This window comes from Solanum stenotomum, chromosome 10, assembly GCF_019186545.1.
Source record: "Solanum stenotomum isolate F172 chromosome 10, ASM1918654v1, whole genome shotgun sequence".
Lineage (NCBI taxonomy): Eukaryota > Viridiplantae > Streptophyta > Magnoliopsida > Solanales > Solanaceae > Solanum > Solanum stenotomum.
Window position 1 is genome coordinate 49,218,500 of NC_064291.1, and position 20,068 is coordinate 49,238,567.

The 20,068-nt window shown below is 31.8% G+C and overlaps 1 protein-coding gene across 1 annotated transcript; it reads right to left on the reverse strand.

Annotated features, from left to right (window-relative positions):
* Positions 1–3,281: 3,281 nt before the first annotated feature.
* LOC125842589 (putative disease resistance protein RGA1) lies at positions 3,282–8,852 on the reverse strand. The gene is made up of 3 exons (XM_049521894.1): positions 8,426–8,852; positions 4,794–5,934; positions 3,282–4,673 (listed from the first exon to the last, which is right to left on the reverse strand). The coding sequence occupies exons 1-3, from the start codon at positions 8,850–8,852 to the stop codon at positions 3,371–3,373; spliced, it is 2,871 nt and encodes a 956-aa protein (XP_049377851.1). The 3' UTR covers positions 3,282–3,370.
* Positions 8,853–20,068: the final 11,216 nt, after the last annotated feature.

The window sequence follows — 20,068 nt, forward strand, 5'->3', positions numbered from 1 at the left end:
TGGATAATTGGTCTTTTTTGTGAATTGGATATGCCTCTTGCATTACCTGTTGTTATACATAGTGATAGCACTGCTGCCATCCAGATTGCATCCAATCCTGTCTTCCATGAAAGGACCAAACACATTGACATTGATTGTCATTTTATTAGGGAGAAGATTCAAAGAGGTCTTGTATTCATTCAACATTTGGCCACTACTGAGCAACTTGCTGATGTGTTAACCAAAGGTCTTGGTCGTTTGCAACATGAGTATCTTGTATCCAAGCTAGGCATGAAGAACATCTTCATATCTCCTAGCTTGAAGGGGGGTATTGAGGAGTATGATAAGAGTATTGCTAAGAGTTGATTAGTAGTTAGTTAAGTACTTCTTATTAGTAGTTAGTTAAGTACTGCTTATTAGTAGTTAGTTAAGTACTGCTTAATTAGTTATTATTGAGCAGAGTTTGTTATCCAGCTGTCAGCGTCTTATTGGTTCATTAGCTGTTAGTTAGTTCAATGTAATTGTATATATACATGTTGGCACTGTAAGCTTCATATTCATTTTTCATTCATTTTCAGTTTGCAGAGATGAATAAGAGCAAATATACATTCCTGTAATCTTCTTCTTCTATTCTGCCAAAGTAGTTAGGTTTCATTCAATCGACAATTAATAGATACATGGTACACCAAATGTGAACAGGGGGAGTATCTATTAGTTAAAAGGGATTTGACTCCTCTCCATTACACTTTTTCTCAATTTCTTCAAGTGCATATTTAGATGAGTGATATCATCTTTTTAACTCTACTTTCTAAATTACTTTAATCTATAACATTATTTTCTTAATATCGGTCAAAGCAGATTTTATTGAAATTTACAAAACTAAGCACCTAATAAGACTCTAGTGCGCCACAACTATAAATTTCCAGATTCTTCAAAGCATTGAGACAAGCCAGGCTGGTAGGCAGATCTTTAAGATTGTAGTAGGAAGAGATATTCAAGTATTTGAGATTTGCAAGGCTTTAGAACATCTCTTCTGGGGGTGAAGTAGCTTCTTCGTTATTGCTAATGTCGAGGGAAGTAAGAGCCCTAAGATTAGATATGGACCTCAAACCTGTTACATCTGCCCCATAAACATGCAATTTTTTTATAGAAGAAAGTACGGGAATAACAAACATAGGGCACCAGTAAATCGACATCTCTTCAAGCACAGGAAATTGTTCTTCTCCTTCCTTTTCCAGCAATCCTTTCAGATTACAAAATTTATCTATATTAAGTTTTTTCAGAGATGGAAACCTTCTTCTTGTGGGGAAACCAGAATCAACATATTCCACCTCTGCAGACCCACTACATAACTCTAAACTTTCTAGACAAGGCAGCTCACCAAAGGGTGGTAAGCACGAGCAGTTTTTGAAGCCTCTAATTAGAATAGAGACAACATTTTTCAAAGTGATTCATCCAGTCTGGGAGACGGAATCCTCTGAAGCCAATGATTACTAAACATTTCAGATTGGGGTGTGGTTTGAGGGATTCAAGGACTTTAACTTCTTCTGATTCATATTGGTGTGGTTCGTCGATATCCCAATGCATGCTTAAAGAATGCAGATTCCCTTTTGCTGATAAATTCGCTTCTTTTCCATCCTTATCATTCTTCACTCTCTCAAGGTGTCTGATTGACATTGAGCCATAGAGATTCAGGTTTCGTAGTTCACCAAGTTGACAACCTTTCCTCTCACTAAAAACAAAGAGATCTAGAGTCTTAAGGCATGTCAAAGATCCTATCCTTGGTGGCATACAAGTCAATCTGTCGCACTGATCAAGTAAAAGTTTTCGGAGACTATCAAGTTTACTTGTGTGTTTTGGTAAACAAGAAAGTAAGAAGCAATTATATAGATCAAGAGTCTGCAGATTTTGAAGCTTGCATAACTGCTTTGGAAGACTACGAATTCTATTGCATGTCAGGTCCAGGTATCTTAAATGTACTAGATCTCCAATGGAAGATGGTAAATTCTCAAATTTTGAGTAATGTAGATTAAGCACTCTTAACGAGATAAACTTTTTCAAGGGGGGAGGAGAGTAAGAAGACACCACTTCGGCGAAACCAATGGACATCAACATATTTTTATTATATTCTATTTTTATTTCACGAATATTGCTGCTTGATGTGCTTGCGGAAAACAGAGATGTAGCCAAATCATGAATGAGATCATGCATCTTGAAATAAGTTTTACCAGATTTAACTTCAATCTCTTGGAAGAAAGACCTCAAGCATAATTCATTCCACACTTCATTGCCCACATCCTCTAGCTCCAATTTTCCTCTCGATAAAAGAAAGTTGTGAGCAAACCAGAGAGAGATTAGCCTTTCCTTTCCCATTTGAGTGTCCTTTGGGAATACTGCACAAAACACAAAGCATTGTCTCAAATCAAGTGGAAGATGATGGTAACTCAGTCACAGTGAAGGAAAAATAGTATTTTCTTTGTCACGTAAATTCCAAATCTCGCTGTCTTTCACACATTCCCATTCACTTTCTTTCTTGAAGCGCAAAAGACCTCCAAGATTCTTGGCTGCTAGAGGCACACCACCACTTTTTTTCACAATCTCCTTTCCGATAGCCACAAGGTTGGGATTTATTTATTCTTGGTATCCAAATGCACGTTGCATGAACAACAACCGGGGAGATATTGTAACACCCCAGAGAATTTTTCGAACTAAGACTCGAGCCGTCCTTCATGTGGAGTGAGATTTTACCGAGGAATAAAATTTCTTGAGTGTTGAGTTAAGGTCCCTAGGTATAGCACATTGAGTTCCAAGAAGAGTTGAATTGGAAATAGTCATTTTGGAAAGAATCTGGAAAATTTGGCTATGGAAAAAAAGTGAGTTTTTGGTCAACTTTGAGCAGTCGTAACTCCTAGNTCAGGCAATCCACATGGTTTTTCCATGCTACTAACTCCATTGCAGCAGCACAAGCACCAGAAGTGAAGAAAGAGACAACAACAGGTATGTCAAATTTCATGAAAATTTCCCTCCTCGCGCGTTTTTCCCATGTGCCACAAGATTCATTGAGAAACTGATACTCAACCACTGTTAGCCAATAATTACAACATTAACAAGTATAATACAAATGGATCTTACAAATCATTGATTTGGTTTCAAAATAAAATCAGAAAATTACCTACAATGGCAGGAACCAGAGATATTCACAATTTACAAACAAATAAATAAGTAATAGATTCTCAAAGCTTATAATACAAATAGATTGTTAATTTGTTTCCAAAAGAAAATTACATGCAATGAGAGACTCAAAAACCCTAGAAAAAATGACATCCAATGGCAGGAACCAAAAAGACTCACAAACAAAGAAACAATTACAAATAATACTTACAACTTCATGCTAATAGATTAACACATTTGGTATGTGAGCAATTTTGTGCCAGTCTTCTCCTATTCCCCTCTCATACCGCTTGAACACTATTGGACATAGAGTAATTATTAAAGTTGTGAGGGCTGTTAGTTGCTGCAATCCCTTGGGTAAACATTTTAGCCTCCAGCAGCAATCGACAGATAACTTGGTGAGTGAAGTTAAACCGTCCAGCCCTTCCTCGGGGAAACTCTCTAGTGCGTCACAATGGCTAATCATCAGACTCTGCAAAGCATTGAGACAAGCCAGGCTGGTAGGCAGTTCTTTGAGATTCTTGAACTCAGAGATATTCAAGTATTTGAGATTTGCAAGGTTTTTGAACAGCTCTTCTGGGAGTGAAGTAGCTTCTTTGTTATACCTAATGTTGAGGGAAGTAAGAGCCCTAAGATTAGATATGGACCTGAAACCTGTTGCATCTGCCTCCCCCACAAATTCCAATTTCTTGACAGAAGAAAGAGTCGGAAAAACAAACACAGGGCATCGGGCAATCTCCATCTCTTCAAGCACAGGGCACTGGTCAATCTCCATCTCTTCAAGCACAGGGAATTGCTCTTCTCCTTCCTTTTTCAGCATTAATCCTTTCAGATTATGAAAATATTCTATACAAAGTTTTCTCAGGGATGGAAACCTTATTCTTGTGGGGAATCCAGAATCAACATCAACATCAACATACTCCACACACCCATATTGTAACTTTAGACTTTCTAGACAAGGCAGCTCACCAAATGGTGGTAAGCATGAGCAGTTTTCACAATATTCAATTACAATAGAGACAACATTTTTCAAAACTAAGTGATTCATCCAGTTAGGGAGACGGAATCCTCTGAAGCCACTGATTGTTAAATATTTCAGATTGGGGTGTGGTTTGAGGGCTTCAAGCACTTTAACTTCTTCTGATTCATATCTATGCGGATAATTCCAACTCATGCTTAATGAATGCAGATTCATTTTTGTAGATAAGTTGGCTTCTTTTGCCTCTTTATCCTTCTTCACTCTATCAAGATGTGTGATTGAAATTGCACCATGGAGGTTTAGATTTCTTAGTTCACAAAGTTGATAACCTTTCCTCTCACCCACAACAAAGCAATCTAGAGTCTTAAGGCATGTCAAAGATCCTATCCTTGGTGGCATACAAATCAATTTACTGCAACCATCAAGTAAAAGATTTCGGAGACTACCAAATTTACTTGTTTCTTTTGGCAAACGATAAAGTGAACGACAACCATGTAGATCAAGAGTCTGCAGATTTTGAAGCTTGCATAACTGCTTTGGTAGACTACAAATAAGAAAATTGACAGACAAATCCAGGTATCTTAAATGTACTAGATCTCCAATGGAAGAGGGTACCTCCTCAAAGTGTAATTTACTTAGATCAAGCACCCTCAACGAGTCAAACTTTGACAAGAGATAAGGAGGTTTAAGAGGCACAAATTCAGCAAAACCAATAGACATTCTGTGTGAGTAAATTCCTCCAATTAATTCGCGGATATTGCTGCTTGATGCGCTTGCCGAAAACAGAGATGTAGCCAAATCATGGATGAGATCATGCATCTTGAAATAAGTTTTACCAGATTTAACTTCAATCTCTTGGAAAAAAGACCTCAAGTATAATTCATTCCATACTTCATTACCCACATCCTCTAGCTCCAAGTTTCTTCTCGATAAAAGAAAGCCATGTGCCATCCAGAGAGAGATTACCTTTTTTTTTTCCATTTTGGTGTCCTTTTGGAATACTGCACAATACGCAAAGCATTGTCTCAAATCAAGTGGAAGATGATGATAACTAAGCCTTAAGACAGGCAAAATAGACCTTTCTTCTTGAGGTAAATTCCAAATCTCATTGTCTCTCACATGTTCCCATTCTCTTTCTTCTCTCTTGAAGCGCAAAATACCTCCAAGAGTCTTGGCTGCTAGAGGCACACCACCACTTTTTTTCACAATGTCCTTTCCGATAGCCACAAGGTTGGGATTTAATTCTTCTTGGTATCCAAATGCACCCTGCATGAACAACAACCAACAATCTTCTTGAGACAAATTTGACAACCGGAATGGTTGCAAAGTTCCCATAATTGAACCAACCTTTTCAAGACGAGTAGTGGTTAAAACAGAAGCACCACTTGCTCCAACCTTCAATACTTGTCTTAAATTAGCCCACTTATCTTGATCTTCATTCCAAACATCATCTAAGACAAGCAAGTATCTTTTTCCATTCAGTAACTCTTGAAGCTTCATTTGAAGTGGAGCCAGGCCCATGTCACCTAGTGATATTCTTTCAATAAATTCTAAAATTTCCTTTATCAGCCTCTTCTCATTAAAATCTTCCGAGACACAAATCCATATTTTGGGATGGAAATGCTCAGTTACTCTCTTATCATTGAAGACCATTTGTGCAAGAGTCGTCTTTCCTAGTCCACCCATACCAAGTATTGGGAGGACTGAAAGCTCTTGGGCATCACTAACATTGTTTATCAGGATTTTCACTATCTCATCTTCGTCTTTGTCTCTTCCATAAACTTGTGGTTCAGTTAAAACAGAACCTGGTCAAAGGTAATTACAAGATTTTAATTTTTTTATGTTATATGTTTAAAGTTATTTACAAAATATGCACATGAGGAAATGGGCAGAAGGTGTAATGGAGATGAGCCAAGTCCATAAAGGAATTATAAGGATAACAAAGAGTAATAAGCTTTTTTTTTTTCCCTTTCTACCATGTGTGAAGATATGATTAATGTTTATTAAATTTAGGTAAAGTGGTCTCATATACTCCTCAATTTTGTCATATAGAGTTGATATGCCTCTCGCTATAAAGTAAATCACATATATCCCTACCGTTATAAATTTGATTCACATATGTCCCTACCGTTATAAAAGTAGCTCACACATACCTTTTTATCTAACAGAAGTGAAAAAAATAGTTTAAATTTATTTTTGTGATTTTTAATTTTAAGAAAATTCATGTAGGTATATATGATCCTTTTCGCACAAGTTTTTTTTTTTTTTGACTTCTTTGATTATCATTATTTGAGTTTCTTATTTTCTTTTTTTTTCTTTCATTCTTTAAGAAGTAAAAATATTAGAAATAAAAAAACGTGTGAATGGAAAAAACGAAAAAAATAGAAAAATATTGTTAAAAAATTGGGGCATATACGATAAATTTTACAAAAAAGTTTCTGAATTCAATTTCAAGTTGTATATCAGAATTTTCAAGAATTTGAAAAACAACAAGCTCAATTTGTATTTATAGCCAAATACAATTCATATTTTCAAGTATTATTCCACTTGGAAAACAAAAAGTTATTTTTTTTCAAATTTCACAATTAAATATGACCAACGCCTAATACAAAGTAGTTTTTATTGTGAAATTTGAAAAAAGTTATTTCAGCCATATTTCATTGTGAAATTTGAAAAAATTAGTTTTTATTTTCAAAGTGCAAAATGATATTTGAAAATTGGAGTTATTTTTCTACCAAGAATACAAATAGGAGTTGTTTTTTATTTTTTGTGATTATTTGGAGTGAAAAAAATGAAAACACATTTTGTTATTTTTCAAATTTTTGAAATTATGCAACTCCAAAATTTTATGATCAGACATATTTTTGAAAGTTCAACTCCCCCAAAAGAAAAAATATATCATGAACAAACTCTCCTTAATAACCTCAAGAGATGGGGAAGGTGGGGAAGTTAATTAATTAATCTCTAATGAATATATATTTAAGGGAAAAGACTTATCGAACTCTTGCTACATTTTCTACCTGTTCAATGTTGCAGGCATATATTCATTTGTGAGTAGGTTATAAATATCGCACCAAGTCACTAAATAATCATGACTTATCTTTTGCATTTAATTTTATGTTAGGTGCTTTGATTTTTTTAATTTTCTATTGCAAAAGTACTATAACCTCCAAAGTAATATATCACAACCCAATGTCCTCTATAAAAATATGTGATTCCTAATATTAATGAATCTTACACGACATAAATATACACTAGGTGAGTGTCAGTACGGGCACCAAATACAAAAAAAAAAAACTCTAGCTTCTATATTTCGTGCATAATTATGTTAGAATATAATTTAAGTATTTCTTTCGGCCTGATTTATAACAAATAAATCTTTATTTATTTTTACTGCAATATTATTTATACATAAAGAAAGTCACATAGTTAATGATCAAGTAAACTTAATATTGTTTACTAATTGACAATATTAATAAAAATAATTGAATTTAGTATGAAGCTATGATGATTAGATTGTCAATTAATTGACAATTTTCACATCAACTTTTATGTTTTCCTCCTTTTTTATTAACAATTTAAATTTAAATTGTAGTTTGACAATGACTCTTTAACAATTTTTCTAAATAGGCAATCTCAAGATCATGACTTAATTTGTGTTTCTCTCTTTTATTACATTATTTATTAGAATATTTATCAAATAATATATTAATTATTCAAAAATATATTTAATCTTCTCTTATAACCACGCAAACAAGTACACTAAGTAGGATTTCCTAAGCTTTTCTCATTTATAAAATTACTTAGTAACCATTGAGTAGCTCTGTATTGAATTTACAATTTTGTTTGTCATTTTCAAATGGTATAATGCAAAAATATGTCATTTAACTTGGTTTCAATTTACATTTATGCCCTCCAGCTTTGTGTTTGCACAAATAGACACTTAAGCTTTTATAAAATTGAATAAATAGGCACACGCGTTCTACGTGACATCCTACATGACAATTTGGGTTCTATATGGTGTCCTATGTGTATTATGTCACGTAGGACTGATCATGTGTCGATTTATTCAACTTTATACAAGTTCAAGTATTTTAGAAAAAAGGTACAAACCCTATAAACATAAAATAAGTTATATATCTATCATCAAAGGTAGTTAAGGGTTAGAAACTTGAGACAAACATTTAGGGAAAATCTTTGAAACTTTCCCTCACCCCAAACACACACATGAATTTGATAATTGCCAAAAAATGAATATAAACAAAGTTTGTTGTAATACTAATTTAAGATGAGCACCTGTTTCCCGTCTAGCTGTTTGTCTCTCAATAATCTTTTCGTGGAAATGAAAATCCATTCTCTCCTTAGCAATTGCATCTAGTTTCTCTGTCATCTCTTTCATCCTTTTCCCAATCTTATGACGGAATGTGATAATCCCGGGATGACAACGTCCTAATTGAGACTGCCTGAGTCTTGCTGCCTCATTTTTACATTCGTCCAATATGTCATCAACTTTATACGCAGCAGCATTGAGTTTATGTAACCAGTTTTTAATTGCCCTGTCCTTGAGTTGCTTCTCCTGAGCATCTTCAAGTACCGCTTGAATTGTAGAAAACCTGCTCGAAAGATTTTCAAACTCATTTTCAAAACCGAAAAGCAATGAAAGTTCCCCTTCAAGGAAAGAAGTGATATTTTCAATCACAATTTGAAGGAAAGCTTCTGCCATATGTGTGTAGTGAAATTAGATTGTAACACAAATAAACAATGAGTTTCAAGTTAATGCTTTGTGTATGGATTACTTGTTATAAATATATACTTTTCGTGTCATGGTAACTGCATTTACTCTACAGATCGAGAATCTTGTTTTGTAAGTAGATATGATATGGGATCTACTCTTGCTGTGCAAATGTGTGATGTCTCATGAAGTCATGAAGAATATTAGAAAGCAAATTTGGAAAACATCTTTGCATCTTTGGTTGGAAAGGAATATGACTTGCTTTGAGTCTTCATTTTTATTTTATTTTACTTTTGGAGTAGGGCAAGTATTATAATTATTCATTTTTCGGATTATTTTTTTTACTTTATTTGATACGACATTTTCCTAAACTGATTGATTCATCCTGTCAGGGAGACGGAATCCTCTGAAGCCATTGAGATATAAAGCTTTCAAATTGGGGTGTAGTTTGAAGGCTTCAAGCACTTTAACTTCTTCTGATTCATATTTATCCCAACTCATGCTTAAAGAGTCTCTTTTTTTTTTCCTTTTTTGTTTTGATTCTAAGAACCAGTTCGGATTGACTTATTTTAAGTACTTTTAAATTAAAATAGCTTTTAAACAGTTTTGAATTGTTTGATTAAAATAAAAAAGTATTCTTAAGCACTTGTTTTTCCAAACTAGGCTCGAACTCTCTTCTCTTTCTTCGGGTGACAACAAGTTATCACTCCCCTGTTCTTCCTCTTTGCTATTATATCTTTTCCACTTCCGCAATTAATTAAAGTTACATACATTCACAATAAACGTTGAGCTATATATAGCATACCAAATTTGAGATCATAGAACTGAAAAGATTGGAACTGAGGCGTAGTTAATTACTATCGTGATGAAAGGAAAATGAGTGAGCAAGTACAGATTAACACCTATGGAAACACTTACCAGAATATACAAATACATGTGTATAATATATAATTATCTAACCGATATACATATACATTTCACTTCTCTCCCACTCTCTGCCCTCTTTCTCTCACCTCTCGCCTCTCTCTCCCATTCTCGCTCGCCACTCTCCTCCATATAACATGTAACTATGAATCGTAATTAGCAAACTATAGCTATGAAATGCAATTAGACTATTTTTCAGTGGCTATATGCGAAAGTTCCTCTACTTTTATTATAATCAATTTCTTCTAATAATTCTTATTCAATTGATAACATATTTAATTCATTAAATCTCTCTGGATACATAGTACACCAGATATGTCAAACTTCTTCTATTTTTTCCCTTTTATATGAAAAGTTCACTCTTTTTAATAAAATTGTAATCTATTATTGATATGAAAAAGAATGGAGACTCTCAAATTTGGGGCCCAAGGAACCTACCTTTTTTTCTAGCTCATTAGAGCCGCTCCTGCTTCAAAACGACTTCAAATTTTGTAGACAACCCCCTTATACTATTTTCAACAAGTCTAAACAAAATGAAAACAATTATAGAGAAAAAAGATAAAATACCTGATTTTGAGATATCATCAACCCAATTAACATGGAAAACAACAAAATATACATATCATCATATCATATATAATGAAAAAGTTAAACAAAACAATATATTTTAAGCAGAATAAGAAAGAGTAACCATTAAATAAAAATTTACATCATATGATGATAAAATACAAAATTGCAATGGACTAATTTTTTATGTCCAATTTATAAAGACAGGAATTGTGTATCTCAAAAGTTGTGAATTAATGCAAAAATAATAGAGAAAAAAAAGAAGAAGATAGATACTTGATTTTGTAGATGAATTTGGCTGTGTAGACAAAATGGAACCAAAAAATTGTTAATAAATTTTCGGAGAAGGATCTAAAATCCCCCTCAATTATTTGAATTGGTACAAAATTACCTTCCATCCACCTATCGCCCCTAAAATACCCTGACGTCCAACTTTCGGCTCAAAAATACCCTATGTCTAACGGATCATACTCATTAGGTGGATGGAGGGTAATATTGTACCAAATCTCATAGTTTTAGGGCATTTTAGGCCCTTTCCGTTAAAATAATTTGAAATTACTTAATATATAAGCTCACATGGTTGACTTGATTTTGAATTTCATAGTAAATTTAAAATTTTAAAAAGGTTAGACATCTACTCTCTACACTCCTCCCTCCCCAACCCCTTTTTTTTAATCCAAAAGATTGAGGCTTAAAGGCTCATTTATTTCCATTTTAAAACTCCCCGCCCCTTCACTTCCTATCTCTTCCATTTATTTTTTCTATTTGAATGTTGTTCACTATTTTATTTTATTTTCAAATTTATGACAAACCAGAGAGAAAAAAAGGAGAAAAATAACGATGCATTCATATAGAAATAATTAATTCAATAAAAGATGACTTAATTAAGCAAATGTGTACAAATATTATATTTTTCTTTTGTGTGTACCCGAAATTAAAAATAAAAGAATAAAAATAATCATTTCTCTTATCCCGATCCTCATTCCATCATGACAATAATACTAATTAAAAGAATATAAATATGTGAGTTCATTTCAAGTTTGAGTCTCGGATATCCTAATTAAGAATAAGAGATTAAAAAAAGGAATAAAAGAGAAAATTAACAAGACATTTGGATAATTGAGAGAAAATTTTATATTAATGAAAATAATAATTTTTTTAGATGGACAATCAGTCAGGGTAACTATGGATTTTAGTTGGATCTCCATTTATGAGTTGAGTTACTTTATAATAAATGGGGGTTGATTTAAAATAGGCCAATAGGAAGATATAATGAAATTAATTATTTTTTCAATATTATTTATAGAAAAAATGATTTTTTAAAATATCATTTTTGTTACTTATTTGAGAAGGGTTTAAATTTGGACCAATCACGTTAAGCAATGTAATAAATAAATATTTAATAATTTTACTTTAAGGGAGCTATTAAAAATAAGGGCAAATATGAGTCAAATGATTAACATCNACCAACAGTTTTCTTGAGACAGATTTGACAATTCATATGGTTGCAATGTTCCCATAATTAATCCAACCTTTTCAAGACGAGTAGTGGCTAGAACAAAAGCACCACTTGCTCCAACCTTCAAGACTTGTCTTAAATTAGCCCACTTCTGTTGATCTTCATTCCAAACATTGTTGACACCCAATTTTGGCCTAATATTTTCAAAATTTGTAACTTTTAAGATTTTTTATAATTTTAAATAAGTTTATTGATAACTATCCTTATTTATCAAAATTTAAGATTTTTTATCAATTAATTTTAAAATTGCATTTTTTACATGTCATTAGTTACGTTCATTATATTTTTTAAATATATTCATTTTATTTGTTACATTCGTTAATATTCATTTTGATATTTTGCACAACCTAGAAATTTATTCAAATACAGATAATATTTCATACACAGATATTTTACTTAATCGATAATTTTGAGCCACAATCAGAAGCCCAAAAATTGAGCCCATTTAATAATTATTCCCTATATAGGTTTTGGTTAGCTTAAAAAATAGGGGGTGGTGGAAATATTTTTCAAAATAGGGTAAAAACCCTAAGAATTTTTTTTACTCTCATTCTCTCTATACAGCCGCCACCAAAACCCTCTTCATTTTTCCTCCTCTTTTCCGGCGAAATTAGCTCGGAACAACCACCTCAAAATAGAGCAGCCACCACACTCTTCTTCTCCAAGATTCAACTCCAAACACAACCAACAACCACCGCCTGAAAACAGTCCAACAACACTCCATTATCGACGAAAACGACCATCAAACAACTACCTCCAAAACCCCCCTTCGTTTTTTCTCATTTTCCGGACAGCAGCTCCGGTGAGGAGCTCAAAGCTCCGATGAACCGGAGCTAAACGAACCATTCCCTTCCCCTCTCTCCTTTCACGATTTTTTCTCTTATTTTACAGGTAACCTGCTGCTATTCAAATGAACTCCAAGCTCCGGCGTAGCTCTGAACCAGAAGCGACCTATCTCCGACGAACTTCGAGTCCAACTCCAGACCCCACGCGAGCTCAGGTAGTAAACAAAGAACCCCTCCTCCTTTTCCATTTCACTAGATTTTCCTCCATCTATTTTGTTTTGTTCATCTCCGCTGAACCGGATTTTTGTTTGATTTTACATGTTACTCGTATAAATCTGGCCGAAGGGTTTCAAACTCCGACCACTATTATTTTCATTTTATGTTCCCTTCCTCTGTTTTCAATGTTGCTGTCGAACTATCTGTTGGTGTTTCATAGTTTCATATCTTCATATTCTCTAATTTTGTTTGGGCTATTTTGCCTTGAATTTGCTTTTATTTGTTTCTGCCTAAAGTCTTAATTTTATCCATTTTGTTATCAACGTTTTGACTGTCAAATAGTTAGTATATAATATTGTTTGGTGTTTGTGTTTTTATTTTCAGCTTTCTATTGTTAGGCATGTGATTTTTATTTTATTTTATTTTGTTAAATATATTGTGTACAACTCATAAGGTTTCATTAATGGGTAATAAATTTTGGTTACTACCGTTTAGCTTTATATTTTAGTTGCTTTCTATGTTTATATTTATTTGAAAATTTCATGAGATATAATTTAAGTTGTTTAAATTTTACAAGCTTATATTAGGTATTTTTCACATGTGAATATAGTTGCTACGGGATCACTCATTTGGTTATTGTGATTATTTTGTTAAGTTTATATTACTTGATTGTTATTATGGTTTTGTTAAAATTTTATTATTTGGTCACTGTTTTGCAAGTTATTACATATTACTTTAATATTATCTTTTGCGAGTTTTATGTTAATTTTGTGGTTATAAGTTAAAATAGCCAATGAAAAAATTCCTCTGTCGGTTTTAGAGGCCTTTCCATTTTTAAAGACGGAAATTTAGTTAATGTTTATATTTTTTATATGTCAAAATTGGCCGATGAAGAAATTACCATCGATTTCCAAGGCCTCCCATGTCAATAAGACGGATTTTTTATTTTGAATTTATTATTTAATTCATTTATTTTTATAAGTATTTATCTACCACTAACACTTTTACTAAGTGTCTTTACAGGTATTCGGAGTTGCTTTCCATTGAAACTATTAAAACAAAGTTCGAACAATATTTTTGATTTATTATTGTGCATATTATTGATGTTAAGCAAATCTAGCTTTTTTCTTATTATTATTTTATTTGTTTATTATATTTTTATATTTGTTTTTATATCCTCCTCAAATTTGAAAAAGTGAATTCAGTCGGGAACCACATTTGTGGATTTCGAAGGATGCTTAATACCTTCCCTTCGAAATAACTTGAACTCCTTACTTGGAATCAAATGGTTTCGTAGATCACTTAATGGTTTCCTAGTTTTCCTAAAATTAGGTGGCGACTTCTTTAAAATTAATTTATTCTTAAAATTCTTTTAAAATCAACTTAATTGATTATTTTTTTAATCACCGCGACGTCTCGCCCTATTCGAATAGAGTATGGATGTAAACAAACATCATCTAAGACAAGCAAGTATATTTTTCCATTCAGCAACTCCTGAAGCTTCTTTTGAAGTGGAGCCAAGTCCATGTCACCAAGTAGTGGCCTTCCTTCAATAGATTCTACAATTGCCTTTATCAACCTCTTCTCATCAAAATCATCCGAGACACAAATCCATATTTTGGGATAGAAATGCTCAGTTACTCTTTGATCATTGAAGACCATTTGGGCAAGAGTCGTCTTTCCTAGCCCCCCCATACCAACTATTGGGAGGACTGAAAGTTCTTGGGCAGCACTAACGTTGTTTATCAGGATTTTCACTATCTCATCTTCCTCTTTGTCCCTTCCATAAACTTGTGGTTCAGTTAAAACAAAACCTAGTCCAAGCAATATTGACAACACGAGAATATTGTTACATTCAAGTTCATTAGGAGTCAGCAGAAAATAGAGAATAAATTTTGCACCCCTTAAAGAAATATGAATGAATTTGAAGAGCAGGAGACATGAGAAAATCATGCTGAGTTCCACTTGGCAAAGTGAAAAATGCATTAAGTACTCCTGTATGGAATTCACAATTTTGTATTTGTCATTTTCAAATCCTATAAACATGTATAATATATATCTATCATCAAATGTAATGAGGGGTTAGACACTTGAGACAAACAGTTAGAGAAAATCTTTGAAACTTGCCCTCACCCCGAACACACACATGAATTTGATAATTTTCAAAAAATGAATATAAACAAAGTTGTAAATTGTAATACTAATATAAGATGAGCACCTGTTTACCGTCTAGCAGTTTGTCTCTCAATAATCTTTTCGTGGAAATGAAAATCCATTCTTTCCTTAGCAATTGCATCTAGTTTCTCCATCATCTCTTTGATCCTTTTCCCAATCTTATGACGGAAGGTGATAATCTCAGGATGACAACGTCCTAATCGAGACTGCCTGAGTCTTGCTGCCTCATTTTTACATTCGTCCAATATGTCATCAATTTTATACGCAGCAGCATTGAGTTTATGTAACCAGTTTTAATTGCCCTGTCCTTGGTCTCCTGAGCATCTTCAAGTACCGATTGAATTGTAGAAAACCTGCTCGAAAGATTTTCAAACTCATTTTCAAAACCGAAAAGCAATGAAAGTTCCCTTTCAAGGAAAGAAGTGATATTTTCAATCACAATTTGAAGGAAAGCTTCTGCCATATGTGTGTAGTGAAATTAGATTGTAACACAAATAAACAATGAGTTTCAAGTTAATGCTTTGTGTATGGATTACTTGTTATAAATATATTAATGGGAGAATAAATATATACTTTTCGTGTCATGGAATCTTGCTTTGTAAGTAGATATGATATGGGATCTACAGTCAATTGGTTCGTTTTTTCACCTACTATGACTATACATCTCCCACTCTTCTACTTTTTTTTTTATTACTAACTTATATTTATTTGTTATGTTTATAGAATGTATATTTATATATTTTACACTTGAATGTTCTTAATATAACCCCCCCTTGTCCCTTTTTACTTGTCCAATTGTTTCTTTTTACTTGTTATTTTAGATAAATCAAGAAAGAATAGTTTTTTTAATCTATTATACCCTCAATTTATTAACATTAAGTTAATTTCTTTGAAAAATGTAGTGACTATTAACTAATTATATTTGAGATATTATCAATTAATAGGGATAAAATGTAAACTCACTATAGCCATGAATAATTTCTTAACATGGGTAAAACTTCAAACTGACTAAGGCTGAAGTCAAGTCTCTCACTACTCTTTATATTGAAGTGGTGAGTTTTCTGTAATAATCCTTTTTTTTAATTAAGGGTTAATTGGTAATTTAATCAATAATAATTAGTACTATAAAGAGAATTAAAAGGAGACTTTTCATATATTGATACGATGCTGGAAAATTACATAAAGGAATTGTAGTCTCTACCCTTAAATTGAATTGAAGGGCAAGATGGTGAGTTTTCTGTAATAGGCTATTGAATTGAAGGGCAAGATGGTTGATTTGTAAGGTTAATATATGGTGAATTAATCTTTAGCCCCTTACTACGATATTTTCTATGAAGCATAAGTGTATAATAATTAACAAAAATTAAGTATCTAAATTTTAACCAAAAAAACATAACATAAATACTTAACCAATTCTGTATTACAAAAACATAAAGAAAATTTGAATGTTCAACCACAATCTTCTGACTAATTTCCTTTTGAACACTTGGTTGAACTTTTGATAACTTTTTCCTCAACCTTTCGTAATGCTCGGTCCACCGAACTTGCTCGTGACCTTTATAGTGACTTCACTTTCACTAATAGTACCATCATCTATCTTTTTCATGGCATAATTCCAAAGCAAGGCAGCATATCTCATACGAAATAATGTTGATTCAAAATATGACAGTGTGATGTCGACTTTGCCTTGGCAAAAACTCTAGCATATAGACAAGTGAATAATCCACAATCACTATAATTTTTTTTAAAAATATACAAAAATAATGATTTAATAAAATTAATCAAATCTTAAATACTAACATAAGCAAATTACTCACTTTGTGCATTCCAACTGTTGTGGAATGTCATCACCAATCATGTATGCCAAAGGATCAGTAAAAACATAGTCTGCATATTCTTTTGAATTCTTTCTCTTTACCCTTTTCATTTTTGTTTCATTGACCTCAACTATACAAATTTCACTACCAGATGGATTACCTATTTCATATTCACTTTTGGGAAAAGGGGTGAAAGCAATCAAGTGAAAATTTGGTGTTGAACAAACAATCAGACTGTTGACATTGATATTATACTTCATCAAACGAGGACTCTTTCGGGGAATTGTCATAATCAATTTTTTCAAGAAGCAAGAATAATTTTGTGTTGTAACAAATGATTTTGAAAAAGAAACAAATAGATTGAAAGAAATTTGTTAATCAAGAAAGAGATACAATTCTTTCTTGATAAGGGTGACATTGAAAAAGATGAAAAAATATAGAATCTGTGCGTTAATATCAAGAAAAGAAGAGTGCAACAGTGATCTTCCTTTCGTGTGAAAGTTAATAAGAGATAGAAAGTAAGATATTTATTAAATGAACGTATCCAAATATAATTGAGATTGAGATTCTAAAAAGTAAATAAAATAAAAGGAAAATATGAGTTCCATAAAATCAGCTTACTAACCAAAAAAAATAGTTTTTAAATCGTGTAGATTATTTTAAATCATGTATATTAATATTTTTTTTGATAAATTGTCAGGTTTGTAATTAAAATGTTATTGTTGTAAATAAAAAGACTAAAATAATATTATGTAAATTAAGGTCTTAAATTGTTTATTATTGTGATTTTTCCTTATTATTATTTTTTAATTTGATGTTATACGAGACAAATGGTGATCTATGATACTTGTTTAAATTTCAATATTATCTTTGCTATTCTTGAGTTTGGCAGCAAATTTTACGTTTACTCTTAATTATTGTCTCCATGTTGGACACCTTAACTATGGAAAAGGGGAAGATACCAATAAATTTGAAAGGGACAAAATATGTCATTTGCAATACAAAAATTTACATGAAATGTTTTGGGATAAACGTTACGATCCCGGAACTAGTTAAAAAAAAAGAAGGGAGCTGGTGGTCGCCAAGATCTTTTTCTAACTTGTAGTCTCATGCATCACATCTATTGTTTGCTTCTTTTTGTTCTATTTGGAGAGGCAAAGGCTATCCTATATGAACTTTTCCACATTATTTGCTTTTGAATTGAATGAACGATTTCAAAGAGCACATTGAACTATCTGGATAACCGTTCTGGAATATGGATCTTAAAGCCATTCCTTGCTTACGACCCTCCTGATCATTCATCAATTCCTTGAACTATGTCTTCTTTCATCACCATCTCTCTTGGTTCATCACTAAGTAAAGTCACGTGTCCCATTTTCAAGTAATTTGTTACCAATTTGGCATCATGGAATTGGCCACGCTAAAAATTGGGACTCCGCGTCCTATAACCTATTGTTGAGTTCCATCCACAATGTGATAGCTAGAAATCCACCAGTTGAAGAATGGCTCAAAATCCCTTTATTATCATTCCTCTGTTTCAGTCAATCCTGGAACAATTCGAATCTCACCATGGTTTTTCCATGCTACAAACTCCATTGCAGCAGCACAAGCACCAGAAGTGAAGAAAGAGACAACAGAAAGTGATACTCAACCACTGTTAGCCAATAATTACAACATTAACAAGTATAATACAAATAGTTAATTTGCTTCCAAAAGAAAATCAGAAAATGACATCCAATGAGAGACACACAAACAAAACAATTACAAATAACTCACTAATATATAATCAGATTGTTTATGGGCAGGATTAAAATTTCACAATAATAATATAACTTATTGTTTAGCAAAATAGAAGTCCTGAAAATAGATGAATATTACTACGATAATATATCAATAATAGTGCAGAAAATTAATACTTGAGTCGTGCTGGAAACTGTTCTAAGAAACTATTTCAATGGTGTGAAATGTTTTCCCAGAATTAAACAAGCATTCCTTATTTAAATAGATGATACATGAATCAACAAATTAATTAACGTTAGTATAAAATAAAATAACAAAGACAAAATAATTAAATAACTTGAAAGGGAGGGACAGGACGTGAGAACAAAAAAAAATAGTGATAGCACTGCTTTCTGATGCTCAATTCATATTGAATATAAATAGGAAAAATCTTTTCGGCCAGAAAATTTGGCCATAATGGCCCAAATACATGTTCACACTATAAACTGATTTATTTTTTGACAACTATACCCTTTTTTGTCAAATTTATATTTTTCTTATTAATTTATTCATTAATAATGCTTCAATAAATGAGAAAGTTTTCCAATACATAGTAAATTGACTAATTTTTAAATTTCTCTAACTTCCATACATACATGGCTTTTAATTTCTTTTAGAAATATTCTGAAATGGTCAAAGACCAATACATATGTAGTTTTTTTTTCTTCCTTAATTTTCTGATAAAAAATCTATAAAGAATACAATTTAAATTGATAATTAGAATACAAAATTTAAAATTTAGAATATAAAATTTAAAATTTACATTACAAAATAAACTTACTCATAAAATTAAATTCAAAATAATTTTAACTCAAACTCATCTTCTTGTAAAGTCTATCATAGATGCGTTGATCTTTTCACAACTACAAAAAAAATACAAATATGACCGCAAAAGAAAATAATTTTAGTTTTTTTTTCTTTTCTCTCTTTTATTCCATTCTCACTCTTTCTTTTTATTTTTCATCCTTTTCAAAATAAAAAATAAAATAAAAATAAAATATTCAGATAATGATAAGCAAATAAATTCACAAATAAGATATTTAAGACTGAAATTAAGCGTTTAAATAAAAAAGTAAAAGAAAAATCACTTGTGAGAAGTATCAAATATATTATTGAACTTTATGAGATGGATCATATATCCCTATATGAATTTTGTTTTAATAAAAAATTAAAACAAATAGATTCTGAAAAATCGATATTTTCACTTCCATCAAGCAAAACAGTTATCTGAACTATTTGTGTAACAATAGATATATGTGAAACACTTTATTTAACAAAAGTATATCAAATTTAGACCGTAAAGTTATAATAATGATAATAATAATAATAACAACAACAATAATAATAATAATAATAATAATAATAATAATAATAATAATAATAATCCAACATAATTTGCACAATATTTTTATAAAGATAAAAAAA